We start from the raw sequence: 10,814 nt of genomic DNA, 5'->3' as shown, positions 1-10,814 counted from the left end.
GGGGGGTGCAGAGAGTCAGGACAGAATGAGGGATAGCCCGGCCCCCAGCTCGGCCTCCTCGTCAGTGACAGATCTGTACTGCACCCCTCACAGCAGTAGGTCAGACCTCTTCCTGCCGGGCACGGCCGGGGACTTCAGCCTGAGCGCCAGCCTGTCGGCCTGTACGCTGCTTTATGAGGTACCTTCCAGGACAGGGGGCCCAGGAGCGAGCGAGCGAGCGCGGGAGGGGGGCAGAGCCCCGCCCGCCGGGCCGGCCGGCAGCGCAGGAGGGTCCCCGAGGTGACGCCTCCCCGCCCCCCGCCCCTCCGCGGGCTCCCGGTCCTGCGGCCCCCGCGGCCGGGGCGCTCCCGGGCGGAGGCCGCGCCCGCTTCTTCCTTAGGGCTCGGAGGAGGCTGCGTCAGGACGGCGGCTGGGAACGAGCAGGGCCGGGGGAGGGGGGCCCGGGGCAGCGGCGCCCCGCTGTCCGCTTCCCGCGCCGGAGCCGGGCGGTTAACGTGGCCGCTGGGGGCTGTCTGTCTACCAGCCAGCCGGTCGTGCGCGGGGCGGCCTTGGAGACGGGCCTGGAGACGGGCCGGGGGTGGGGAGGGGCTGGATGGCCGGCTCTCGGGGACAGGATCCCGCCAGGGAGACAGCACGGCGGGCAGAGGTGACCTCAGGGCACAGCGAGGGCTCCTCGCCCGACCCTGGCCGCCCGGCTCGAGGTGCCAAGGTGCTCCCTCGTGTTGCAGGGGGCCGTGGAGCCCATGCAGATCGATGTGGATCCCCAGGAGGACCCGCAGAACGCACCCGATGTCAACTACGTGGTGGAGAATCCCACCCTGGTATGGAGCCCGGGGGGCGCTTCCAGGGGTGGGCAGGAGGGGACTGACACCTTGGCCGGGCTCCCCACTGTGGCCGTGTTTTCCTCGGACCCAGGAACCTTAGGGCTGTCCCGCTGCCCACTTAAAAAGGGTGGTAGCCCAGCTGGAGACCGTGTGCCCTGCTTCTCTCCCACGTGGAAGAGCCCACGGGCCACGCCACTGTGCATCTTGCCTCACACTGAGGACAGGTCTTCCTTGGGGCTCGACCCATAGAGCACTGCTGCTTTACCGTTAACCTGGGGACCGGCAGGAGCGAGGGGTGCCCCTCCGGCTTTGGCCGTGCACCTCCTCAGCCCCCGGGGCAGAGCTCTACCCCAGGTGGCCGTTTCTAGAACTGAGTAGTGGTCTGGTGCCCGCACGTACATGGGGCCTCTTGGACACGGGAAGAGGGTCTGTATTTGGGTCCTGTCCCTGTCCTTGCCAGGGGCTGGGAGCTGGGGTCCCGCCGGGCACAGTCTCCATCCACTCCCCCCACCCCACATCAGGATCTGGAGCAGTATGCGGCCAGCTACAGTGGGCTTATGCGCATCGAACGGCTGCAGTTCATTGCTGACCACTGCCCCCCGCTGCGGGCGGAGGCCCTGAAGATGGCCCTCTCCTTTGTGCAGAGGACCTTCAACGTGGACATGTACGAAGAGATCCACCGGAAGCTCTCGGAGGCCACCAGGTGAGGGCAGGCTGGGAGCAGGCACCAGGACCTGGGCATCGTGTGTCCTCCTCGGGAGCAGCCCAGGCAGGGGGCCCTTCCTGTGCCCCTGCGACCCCTGACACCACCCCCATGAGGACACTTAGTAGCAGCACTGCCTCTATGCGGTGACCTGGCCGTCCTCGTTGAAAAGCCAGGCAGGGCAGCAAATGGCAAGACGGACTAGGTTCTCACTCTTCCTGCTGTGTGGTCGTCACTGTTGTCCTGGGCTTTTCTGTGTGCGGTGACATGCGGTTATTCTGACATCAAGCTCGTGGAGACGAGTTTCTCGCAGCTCGGCGTGACTGCAGGACTCTTTTCCCGTGGGGCGCCCGCACCAGGCTCAGGGCCCCTGTGTTCCTGTGCTGGCCGGGGGCTCCCCCCGTAGTGGCTGGGCCAGAGCGAGGGGCCCCTGACGGCCAGGTCCTATGCAGGGAGCTGCAGAATGCGCCTGACAGCATCCCCGACAGTGGCGTGGAGCCGCCGCCCCTCGACACGGCCTGGGTGGAGGCCACGCGGAAGAAGGCCCTGCTGAAGCTGGAGAAACTGGACACGGACCTCAAGAACTACAAGGGCAACTCCATCAAGGAGAGTATCAGGTGCTGCTCGTGGGACGCCGGGGAGGCGGGCGGGCGGCCAGGCTGCGTGGCCCTAGGCCCGGCTCGCTCATGTCTGGGCCCACAGGCGCGGCCACGACGATCTGGGTGACCACTATCTTGACTGTGGGGACCTCAGCAACGCCCTCAAGTGTTACTCCCGGGCCCGGGACTACTGCACCAGCGCCAAGCACGTCATCAACATGTGCCTCAACGTCATCAAGGTGGGTCCTGCCGCCGCCGGGTGCGCTCCGGGAGGGGCTGCGGGGCAGCAGCGCGCCTGGGCCAGCAGGGGGCGCCCCGGGCTGAGTCCACCCCGCCCGCCCGCCAGGTCAGCGTCTACTTGCAGAACTGGTCTCACGTGCTCAGCTACGTCAGCAAGGCGGAGTCCACTCCCGAGATTGCGGAGGTAACGCCACCGCCTCCGCGCCCGACCTGCCTCCTCAGACCCTGCCCCCGGGACCCCCGACGCCCACAGGCCTCCGTCCTCGGCAGTCTGCCCTTGTCCCTCTGAGGCTGGGGCGGCGCCCCAGGGAAGGACGAGGGTGTGGAGGGTTTTGGTGGCTCACGTGCTCGACTTTCCCCTGCAGCAGCGTGGGGAGCGGGACAGCCAGACCCAGGCTATCCTCACCAAGCTCAAGTGTGCTGCAGGTGAGGGCCCTGGGGCGCAAGGACACCACCGTTGCCCCCAGCGCTGGGGGTGGGCTCGTCGAGTCTCAGAGCCCGGTCAGGAGCCTCATCACACGCATGGCCCCAGGTGATGCCTGTCTCCTCAGGTTCTGCCAGGGTGTGGCCCGTGGGCAGAGGCCCAGGCATTGCTCTCAGCTGCTATCACTTCTGGGCCCCTGCTCAGCCTGGGAGGGCTCAGCCTAGGAGTCCTTTGCAGGAGTGACCGCACCTGTGCACAGCTTCCCCGGGCCCTTGATCGAGGAGGGTGCAGAGTCGGAGCTCGTGGGCGCGGTCCCATCTTGATAGCCGGAATTCCTGTCCCAGACGGAGGAGCGCGTGGGGTGGGAGAGGCTGGGGCTGATGGCCCGGTGAGGCTCTGGCAGCTTCCTCCGGGCCCTGGCTTCATTCTACCTCCCCACCCCTAGGCCTGGCCGAGTTGGCTGCTCGAAAGTACAAGCAGGCCGCCAAGTGCTTTTTGCTGGCTTCGTTTGATCACTGTGATTTCCCCGAGGTGAGGAGCGTGAGGGTCTCTGGGGAGGAGCCCTTGCTGGGACTTGCAAAGCAGGGGGAGGGCTCGTGGGTTGGGCTCTTTACTGAGGGGTATCCCCCAGCAGAGTCCTCGGCAGTCTTTGAGTGGGTGGCAGCCAGGGCAGGGGTGACCCAGCCTCGCCTCTGGGCCGCCCCCTCGCATTGCGTCCTGACCTTCAGTGACCCTGGGCATCTAGATGCAACTCCTTTCTTGCCCTTCAGCTGCTTTCCCCCAGCAACGTGGCCGTCTATGGCGGCCTGTGCGCCCTGGCCACCTTTGACCGCCAGGAATTGCAGCGCAACGTCATTTCCAGCAGGTGCGTGCGGGGTGGGTGCTGGTCCCGTAGCCTGTCCCTCTGGGGGGGCCCACTCTCTGGTCCTGCGTCTGCCTGGCCTGGCCCTTCCCCTCCCCTCCCCTCCCCTCCGCACCCCTCCCCTCCCCTCAGCCTGAGGACAGCCGCGCTCAGGGCTGTGGGCCCCCCTCCGTCGGCCTTGGGAGCGGGTGCGCAGGTGTGGGGCCAGCTCTGAGGGTCTACACCTGCAGCTCTTTCAAGTTATTCTTGGAGCTGGAGCCTCAGGTCCGGGACATCATCTTTAAATTCTACGAGTCCAAGTACGCCTCGTGCCTCAAGATGCTGGATGAGATGAAGGTGAGGGGCCTGCCCGATCTGGAGGGCGGTCAAGGCAGAGGGCCAGGGGCAGCTGGGGGCTGACCTGTCTCTTCACCAGGACAACCTGCTCTTGGACATGTACCTGGCTCCCCACGTCAGGACCCTCTATACCCAGATCCGCAACCGCGCCCTCATCCAGGTAGACGTGGGGGGGGACAGACTCGAGGTGGGGTGCCTCGGACGGGGCCGGGGGCCACGGGAAACTGACGTGCCCTCTGCCCGCAGTACTTCAGCCCCTACGTGTCTGCTGATATGCACAAGATGGCTGCAGCCTTCAACACCACGGTGGCAGCCCTGGAGGACGAGCTGACGCAGCTCATCCTGGAGGGGCTCATCAACGCCCGCATCGACTCCCACAGCAAGGTGGCCACGCTCGGGCCAGGGCCATGGGTGCGGGGAGGGGACCCCTGAGGCCCGATGGGCACTACCGAGCCCCGTCCCTCCACAGATCCTGTATGCTAGGGACGTGGATCAACGCAGCACCACGTTCGAGAAGTCCCTGCTGATGGGGAAGGAGTTCCAGCGTCGTGCCAAAGCCATGATCCTGCGGGCGGCCGTGCTGCGCAACCAGATCCATGTCAAGGTGAGGGCGGGGCGGCCCTGGTGTGTGGGAGCGGTGGGGCAGGCACACAGTCGCCTGCCGGGCTGAGCAGCGGTGTCTCCACCACAGTCCCCTCCCCGCGAAGGGAGCCAAGGGGAGCTGACGCCGGCCAACAGCCAGTCGCGAATGAGCACCAACATGTGAGAGCACCCAACAGCCTCCGGGACAGATGGTCTGTGCCCACCCCCTCCCTCCTCCTCGGACTTGGACACATGGGCTTCCCATCACTCGAGATACTTCTGGAGGTGCCACCTGTGCCCCCCACCCCCCCCCGGGTTTCCATGTCTAGCTTCTTGTGCTCCTTTCACCCTGTTGTGCCCTGTGCTGGGGGCCCTGGCCACGCGGACTGCTGGTCAAGGCCCTTCCCGGAAAGACCTGCGGGGCTCACCTGTGCAGCGCCCAGAGCCCCCACCCAGTGGCACTGCCTCCCCACCCCTGCAGACGTCCCACCTCCATCCATTAAAGGGCAGCCTGAGAACATGCCCCTTGTGCCATTCCTTCCTGCTTAGTGGGTTTCTGAGGCTCCTCCGGGAGGGCAGGGGCCGGGCCTGGTCCTTCCTTGTCCAGGCACAGAACCTGCTTCCTTGGGCTCCATCCCTCAGCCAGGCAGGGTGGCAGGGAGGGGGCCGAGGCCAGCCAGCTGCTGTTAGGGAAAGGTTTCCCGCAGCAGAAGTTTCCTTGTTCTGCAGCCCCCCCCCTCCACCCCCCCCACCCTCCCAGCCCCCACACACCCTCTCCGGCCCCCCGAACACATCTTTGAAATGATTTATTGTTCGCTTTTGAACACACACGTTGCTAGGAGGGGGGCAGGTCCAGCCTGGGAGCCTGCTCCCCGGTGCAGCATTTCCGGGCTCCCGGCGTAGGCGAGGGCAAGACCAGCTCATCCTTCCGTGTGTGGAGTAGCGGGAGATTCCCTGAGTAAAGGCGTTTCCTCCGGCGGGACGTGGTGAGGCTTCAGCAGCAGCCCTGGGGCCTCGGGTGGGGGGGGGGCTGCATGTCGGGCTCCGGCTGCCCTTCGGGCCAGGGCACCGCCCACCACCTCAGGAAAGCTGCCTGGCCCCCTTCCAGGCCAGAGACTTCTCCAATTTGGTTTTGAAAAGCAATCCGTGACCTGGCAGAGAAGCAGGAGGGAAGTGGGGCTCAGGAGGCCAAGGGTCCCACTGTCCCCCCCCGGGGGACCAAGGGAGATGTGCTGACGGCAGCAGGTGCCCCTCACCTGGGCAATCCGCGGCCTCTCGGAAAGCTCGCTTCTTGCAGCAGCCCCGGCACAGGTTGAACACGCATCTGTTGCCCTGGACACAGGAGAGCTGGTGGGCCTGAGCAGGCTCCCCGGGAGCACCAGATGGCTGCACCCCTGGCCAGGGCGCGTCCCGAGGCCGGGCAGAGTCGGCCTCCCCGAGTGGCTAAGCCACTTCAAGCCGTACCCTCGACACACGGGCAGGGGGCCGCTCCCGCAGGTCCTGGGCAGCCCGGGGACCACCCTGCCCATTACGTGCTGAGGCCGAGCTCTGCTCTGGGCAGCATGGTCAGACTCACCTTTGGGTTTCCACACTGATCACACTTCGCATATTTTGCTGAGAAAAGAACAAAAGCAGACATTGGTTGACGTGAACCCGTCCCCCAACTGCCACTTACACACGGAGTCCCCGGTGGGAGTTCTGCCTGCTGCGGCCAACCAGGCGGTTCGAGGAGGGCGGGTGCAGCAGTCCCTCGTCCCCCCCCACCCCCACCCCGGGGCCCCCATGGTTCTCTGGGTGTTCGCCAGAAGGGCTTTCTCAGCAAGGTGGCCCCAGAACGCAGCTCTGCCTCTCAAGTGGCTGCAGGAACGCATGGGGACAGCCCAGAGCCCCTGGCGCTGCTCTCCTCTGTAGCCATCAGAGCCACCCGTCCCCGGCAAGGGGAACAGCTCACGCTTCAGCGAGGGGTCGAAGGTCTTGTGGGGGTTCCTCAGCTGCTTCTTCTGCTTGTTCTTGGACAGGACATCTGTGCCAGCCTCCTCTTCCTCCAGGGCCCGCTTGCTGCGGGCACCCCCGTTCTCCTTGCTCCCTTCCCTGGGCCTGAAAGGGAAGGGTGGCGGGCAGGGCCGGGGGCACCCGCGAGAGGCGACCCGCCAGCCCAGGCCCATGGCGAGGAAGTGCCCGCGAGTCCCCGGTGGCCTCAGCAGCTTGGCTCTTGGGTCGCTCAGGCTGTGGCTGGGCCTGAGCGGCCACAGATGACAGCCAGCCTCACCTGCAAGAACCTGGAGGAAGCTCAGGGTGTCAAACCTCTTATCCCCAGAACAAACGCACCCGGGATCAGAAAGCACTTACAAAGAATCAATCCCCTCGTAGAGAGAAAAAACATAAAACCGAAGCCCCCGCCGACAGAGAAGCAAACGTGACACCAAGGGATGGAGCCGCCAGCACCCCCCAACCTCCAGGGCTGCAGAGGGCAGGCCCGGCCCCCGGGGCTGGTGTGAGGCTCACCCTGGCCGGAAATAGGGCTGACAGATCCAGTGGAAGAAAGGCAAGCCGCCAGGGGGCTTCTCTCCCTCCTTCTGCCTGGACATATCCTCCTGCAAAAGCCCAGAGAGCCCTGCGACGTGGAGCCCGAGCCCCCGCGCCCCTCACGCCTGCCGCAGCCCTGCCGGCCCCAGCACCTGCCTGACACCGCAGCTTCAGCTCCTGGCTCACGGCCGCGACGCCCTCCAGGGTCTTCACTTTGGCGAGCTCCTCCCGAAGCTGCCGGTGCACCTGCAGCCTGAGGCAGAGGCGCCGTCACCTGCGGCGGCCAGTCCCCAAGCAGAGCTCCCCCAGGCGCGGCTCAGACCCAGCGGTGTGTGCCTCGGGGGGGGGGGGGGGGGACGACTCACGTGTGGTGCCACAGCTTGAAGAGGTGGGCCCGGACGCAGGACAGGGGGCAGGGATGCTGCCGCACGATGTCCAGGTATTCCTCGGCCAGCTCCCACACGGCAGGGCTGCGGCCCTCAAACAGGGCAGGGTTGTGCAGGTTGCCCTCTGCGGGTGGGGGGGGTGGGGGGGACAGGGGGGGCTTGAAGCTGCCGGAGAGACGCCCCCTCCCCTGCCGGGCTGGGCCCACCGCCTCACGCCCTCACCTGCGCTCATGACCCCCTGCACTCCCGTGTCCCGGATGCAGCGCTCCACATCCTGCAGGCACTGGATGTTCCCGTTGGCAAACACGGGGATGGTTACCGCCTTCCTGTCGGGGGCAGGTGGGCGCACACTCAGAAACACCCTGTCCCCTCAGCCGCGGGGGCGGCGCCCCAGCACGTGGTCCTCTTCTGGCCGCGAGGCTCCCTACCTGCCCTGGCCACCTCGTCCCCCGCCTCCCCCCCGCACCCAAATGGCTGGGCACCTGGCTTCAGGGCCGGGCTGCACGTCTGTCCCCTCATCCGCCTGCCCTCCACCCCTGCCCACTCACCGCACAGCCTTGATATGCTCCCAGGACGCGGTGCCCGACAACGGCCCCTTCTGCTCCTTGGTGCGCCCGTGCACGGTCAGCAGCTGGAACATGGCAACGCCCGGGCTCTACCCTGCTCGTGGCCACACACCCCGGGCCGACCCCAGGGGAACCCCCTCGCTTTGGCATCAGCTTCCCACGCAGAGCAGAGCAAAGGCAGCCTTGCATCCAGCTGGCGCAGCGTCTGCCCACGTCCCCAGGGTCGAGGCTGGTGGGCTGCCGCCCAGAGCTCCCGTGTCCCACGGACCCACCCAGGATGCGGAGCCGAGAGGCCCAGCCCCGTTCGAGGGCCAGTCTTGGCCAAAAGTGGCAGCACCCTCGAGCCCAGCTCCAAACGTGTGAGGGAAGGCCGGGCCAGCACCAACCTGACCTTAAGGCTGGTGGCAGGTGGGGAGAAGTGAGCTGGGACTCGTCCACCCTCCTCAGGCCCCACCCATGGTCACCACGATTCTAGTTCGCCCCAGAGAGTTCGCTCAAGGGGGTTCCTGGGGTCCAGGAGCCTCCACACCTGCTTCCAGGTGCAGGGGACACGGGGCAGGGGAATTGCGCTCGGCCCTGTGAGCCCATGGCCCGCCTACCTGACAGCCGGCCTTTTCCAGCATCTGAGCGTACTTGACGGTCTTGTCGATCTCTGGGAAGACGCGGATTTTGCACGTGACGGGGACAGAGAGCTTCTCATGTGCCAGCAGAACTGCGAAAACAACAACCGGCTTCTGAGAAGCATGGTGTGCACCTGCAGGCAGGCTGCAGGGAGCTGAGACCCGCCTCCGTCCACCAGGGCACTGGAGGGGTGGGGACCGGGTGGGGACACCTCCCTCTCCCTCCTGCACCTACGGCTCCGGGCAGAGCCCCTCCTGCAGCAGCGAGAGCACCGGGGCCGGGACTTGCCTGCCAAGGTCTCAGGGCCACTTCACCAACTACGCCCCAACTTGACTCCCCACCCGTGCCCGGGGCCAACTCACTCATTCTCTGGAGCAGGTCCCACTCCTCCTGCAGGAAGGCCCCGTAGTGACCTGCATGAGACAGGCACGGCCATTAGCACCCATCCTCCTCCTCCTCCTCCTCCCGCGGCCGCACCCGGCCTGTGGCTGCCGCCCCCCCCCCCCACCCCAAGCCATCCAGAGGGGCAGCAACAATCAGGGAGGTGAGCAGTGGGGGCAGGTTGCCCAGCAGAACACCCACCCTCCATGGTTTCTCACCAGCCAGCAACCCCTCGGGCCCAGTGAAGAAAGCGTGAGCCCCACGCCGGCGGTATAACCTCCTTTCAGCAAAGCCCGTTTACCCAGATGGAGCCCAGTGACCCCAGAGCACTAAGGGAAGTGACAGCCTGAGAGCCAGCAAACCCTGTCCCTCCAGCGCTGGAGAAGAGCCACCTCCAGAGGGAGCAGCAAACAAAGGGCTGGGACACCACCTGAGCTGCCACTGCCATCAGAGCAGGGTCAGCCACACCCTGGCCTCCATCCGGGCACCCTGTGGGCGCTCAACACAGGAACCCAGAAAGGAACTCACCTCGCTTGGCTATCATCTGCGGGCAACCCAAATTCAGGTCGACGGCATCACAGTAATCCTGGGCCAGGAGAGCCGCCTGGACAAACACCTCTGGGTCATTGGCACAGAACTGGAAAACACATACGAGTTGCCACGAACCTGAACCTGATACCCTGATACCCCAGACAGAGCCCCACAGGGGTTCACACTTGACCCAGTGGAGACAGGATCCCAGGGTTGCCTGCGGGATGTCATCCCGTCCTAAGCGTTTATATTAGGTGGGTCCCTGTGTCACAAGGAGTCGTCACAGGATCACATAATGTCTCAATTGTAGCAAAGTTGCGATCATGGATCCTACACAGCGCAGAACGTTCTTCCCAACCATTGGCTAGAGCGCGGTGACAGCAGGCCAGTGGTGTCAGGGGCTGCGACTCTTCCAGGGCACCCAAAGTGTCCCTTCCAAACCGGGCCAGCTCCCGGGAGGGGTAAATGTCTTGAGACCAGCTGCAGGTGCCCTCGGAAGCCAGGTGCTTGAGCACCGCGCCCCCGCCCCTCCCCTCGGCCGCCACCCCGCCCACCTGCACGATGAGCGGCCGGTCCTCGGGGCACACTTCGCAGTACAGGTTGTCCTTCCTGTAGTTGGCGTCGCGCACGAAGACCTGGGCGTGCAGCATGGGCGTGTAGCAGAGCTGGGCCCCGTGCCGGCGGCTCAGCAGCCTCCAGGCCAGCTCGCTCTGGTCCACCATGGGCGCCACCACGTGGCGAGCCCCCCCCAGGGTGCGGCTCCAGAACTCGAAGCCCTGCAGCTTCGGCATCGTCCGCACACTGAAGGGGGAGACGGAGGGCTCAGCCGCAGGCGGCGGGGCGCCACGCCCGGGGACGGCGCCGACCTCCCCGAGGCCGCTCCAGCGCAGCCTGACGGCCACACACTGGGACATCAAGGGCAGCCGTGCGCGCGGCCCCGAGCTGAAGCCCCAGGGCCTTCGCCCCTGCGCGCCGCGGCTCCGGTCGGGAGGGCCGCCCCGCCCGCCTCCCTCCTCACAAAGGCGGCTCCTGCTCCGCGGGAGAGGGCGGGAAGCGGGAAGGCTCCTTGTCCGGGCAGGCTCGGCTGTGCCGGCCCCGCACCCTCGCCAGCCCCGCGGGCCGAGAGGCCAAGCCACTGGCTCGGGCGCCCGCCGCGCGTTCCCGGACGCCCGGAAGCCACAGGGAAAAGCCCCCGAAGAGGCCGGGGCGCCGCGGCGTCACCGCACGACACCC

The 10,814-nt window shown here is 66.6% G+C and overlaps 2 protein-coding genes across 4 annotated transcripts; one reads left to right on the top strand and one right to left on the bottom strand.

Moving 5' to 3' along the window:
- Positions 1–6: 6 nt before the first annotated feature.
- Positions 7–5,093, top strand: GPS1 (G protein pathway suppressor 1). 2 transcript variants are annotated; one of them, XM_040467853.1, is made up of 14 exons: positions 7–178; positions 729–821; positions 1,346–1,527; positions 1,980–2,144; positions 2,230–2,365; positions 2,473–2,550; positions 2,735–2,792; positions 3,236–3,321; positions 3,561–3,655; positions 3,883–3,988; positions 4,068–4,148; positions 4,235–4,372; positions 4,458–4,592; positions 4,680–5,093. In XM_040467853.1, the coding sequence occupies exons 1-14, from the start codon at positions 26–28 to the stop codon at positions 4,752–4,754; spliced, it is 1,581 nt and encodes a 526-aa protein (XP_040323787.1). In that variant the 5' UTR covers positions 7–25; the 3' UTR covers positions 4,755–5,093. The 2 variants fall into 2 exon arrangements, with proteins under 2 accessions (XP_040323787.1, XP_040323786.1); XM_040467852.1 differs by having other exon boundaries at positions 2,732–2,792.
- Positions 5,094–5,359: 266 nt separating this feature from the next.
- DUS1L (dihydrouridine synthase 1 like) lies at positions 5,360–10,773 on the bottom strand. 2 transcript variants are annotated; one of them, XM_040467851.1, is made up of 13 exons: positions 10,136–10,772; positions 9,579–9,687; positions 9,032–9,082; positions 8,648–8,760; positions 8,031–8,113; positions 7,705–7,808; positions 7,462–7,606; positions 7,253–7,349; positions 7,076–7,164; positions 6,522–6,667; positions 6,147–6,184; positions 5,827–5,902; positions 5,360–5,721 (listed from the first exon to the last, which is right to left on the bottom strand). In XM_040467851.1, exons 1-13 carry the CDS (start codon positions 10,493–10,495, stop codon positions 5,651–5,653), a joined length of 1,482 nt encoding a protein of 493 aa, XP_040323785.1. In that variant the 5' UTR covers positions 10,496–10,772; the 3' UTR covers positions 5,360–5,650. The 2 variants fall into 2 exon arrangements, 1 of the variants encoding a protein (XP_040323785.1); XR_005788009.1 differs by having other exon boundaries at positions 5,681–5,721; positions 7,249–7,349; positions 10,136–10,773.
- Between the last annotated feature and the right edge of the window lie 41 nt (positions 10,774–10,814).

This window comes from Herpailurus yagouaroundi, unplaced genomic scaffold (assembly GCF_014898765.1).
Source record: "Herpailurus yagouaroundi ecotype Mexico unplaced genomic scaffold, PumYag 67574, whole genome shotgun sequence".
NCBI classification, from domain to species: domain Eukaryota; kingdom Metazoa; phylum Chordata; class Mammalia; order Carnivora; family Felidae; genus Herpailurus; species Herpailurus yagouaroundi.
Note: the sequence above shows the minus strand (reverse complement) of the source record. Positions and strands in the feature narration are given on the sequence as shown.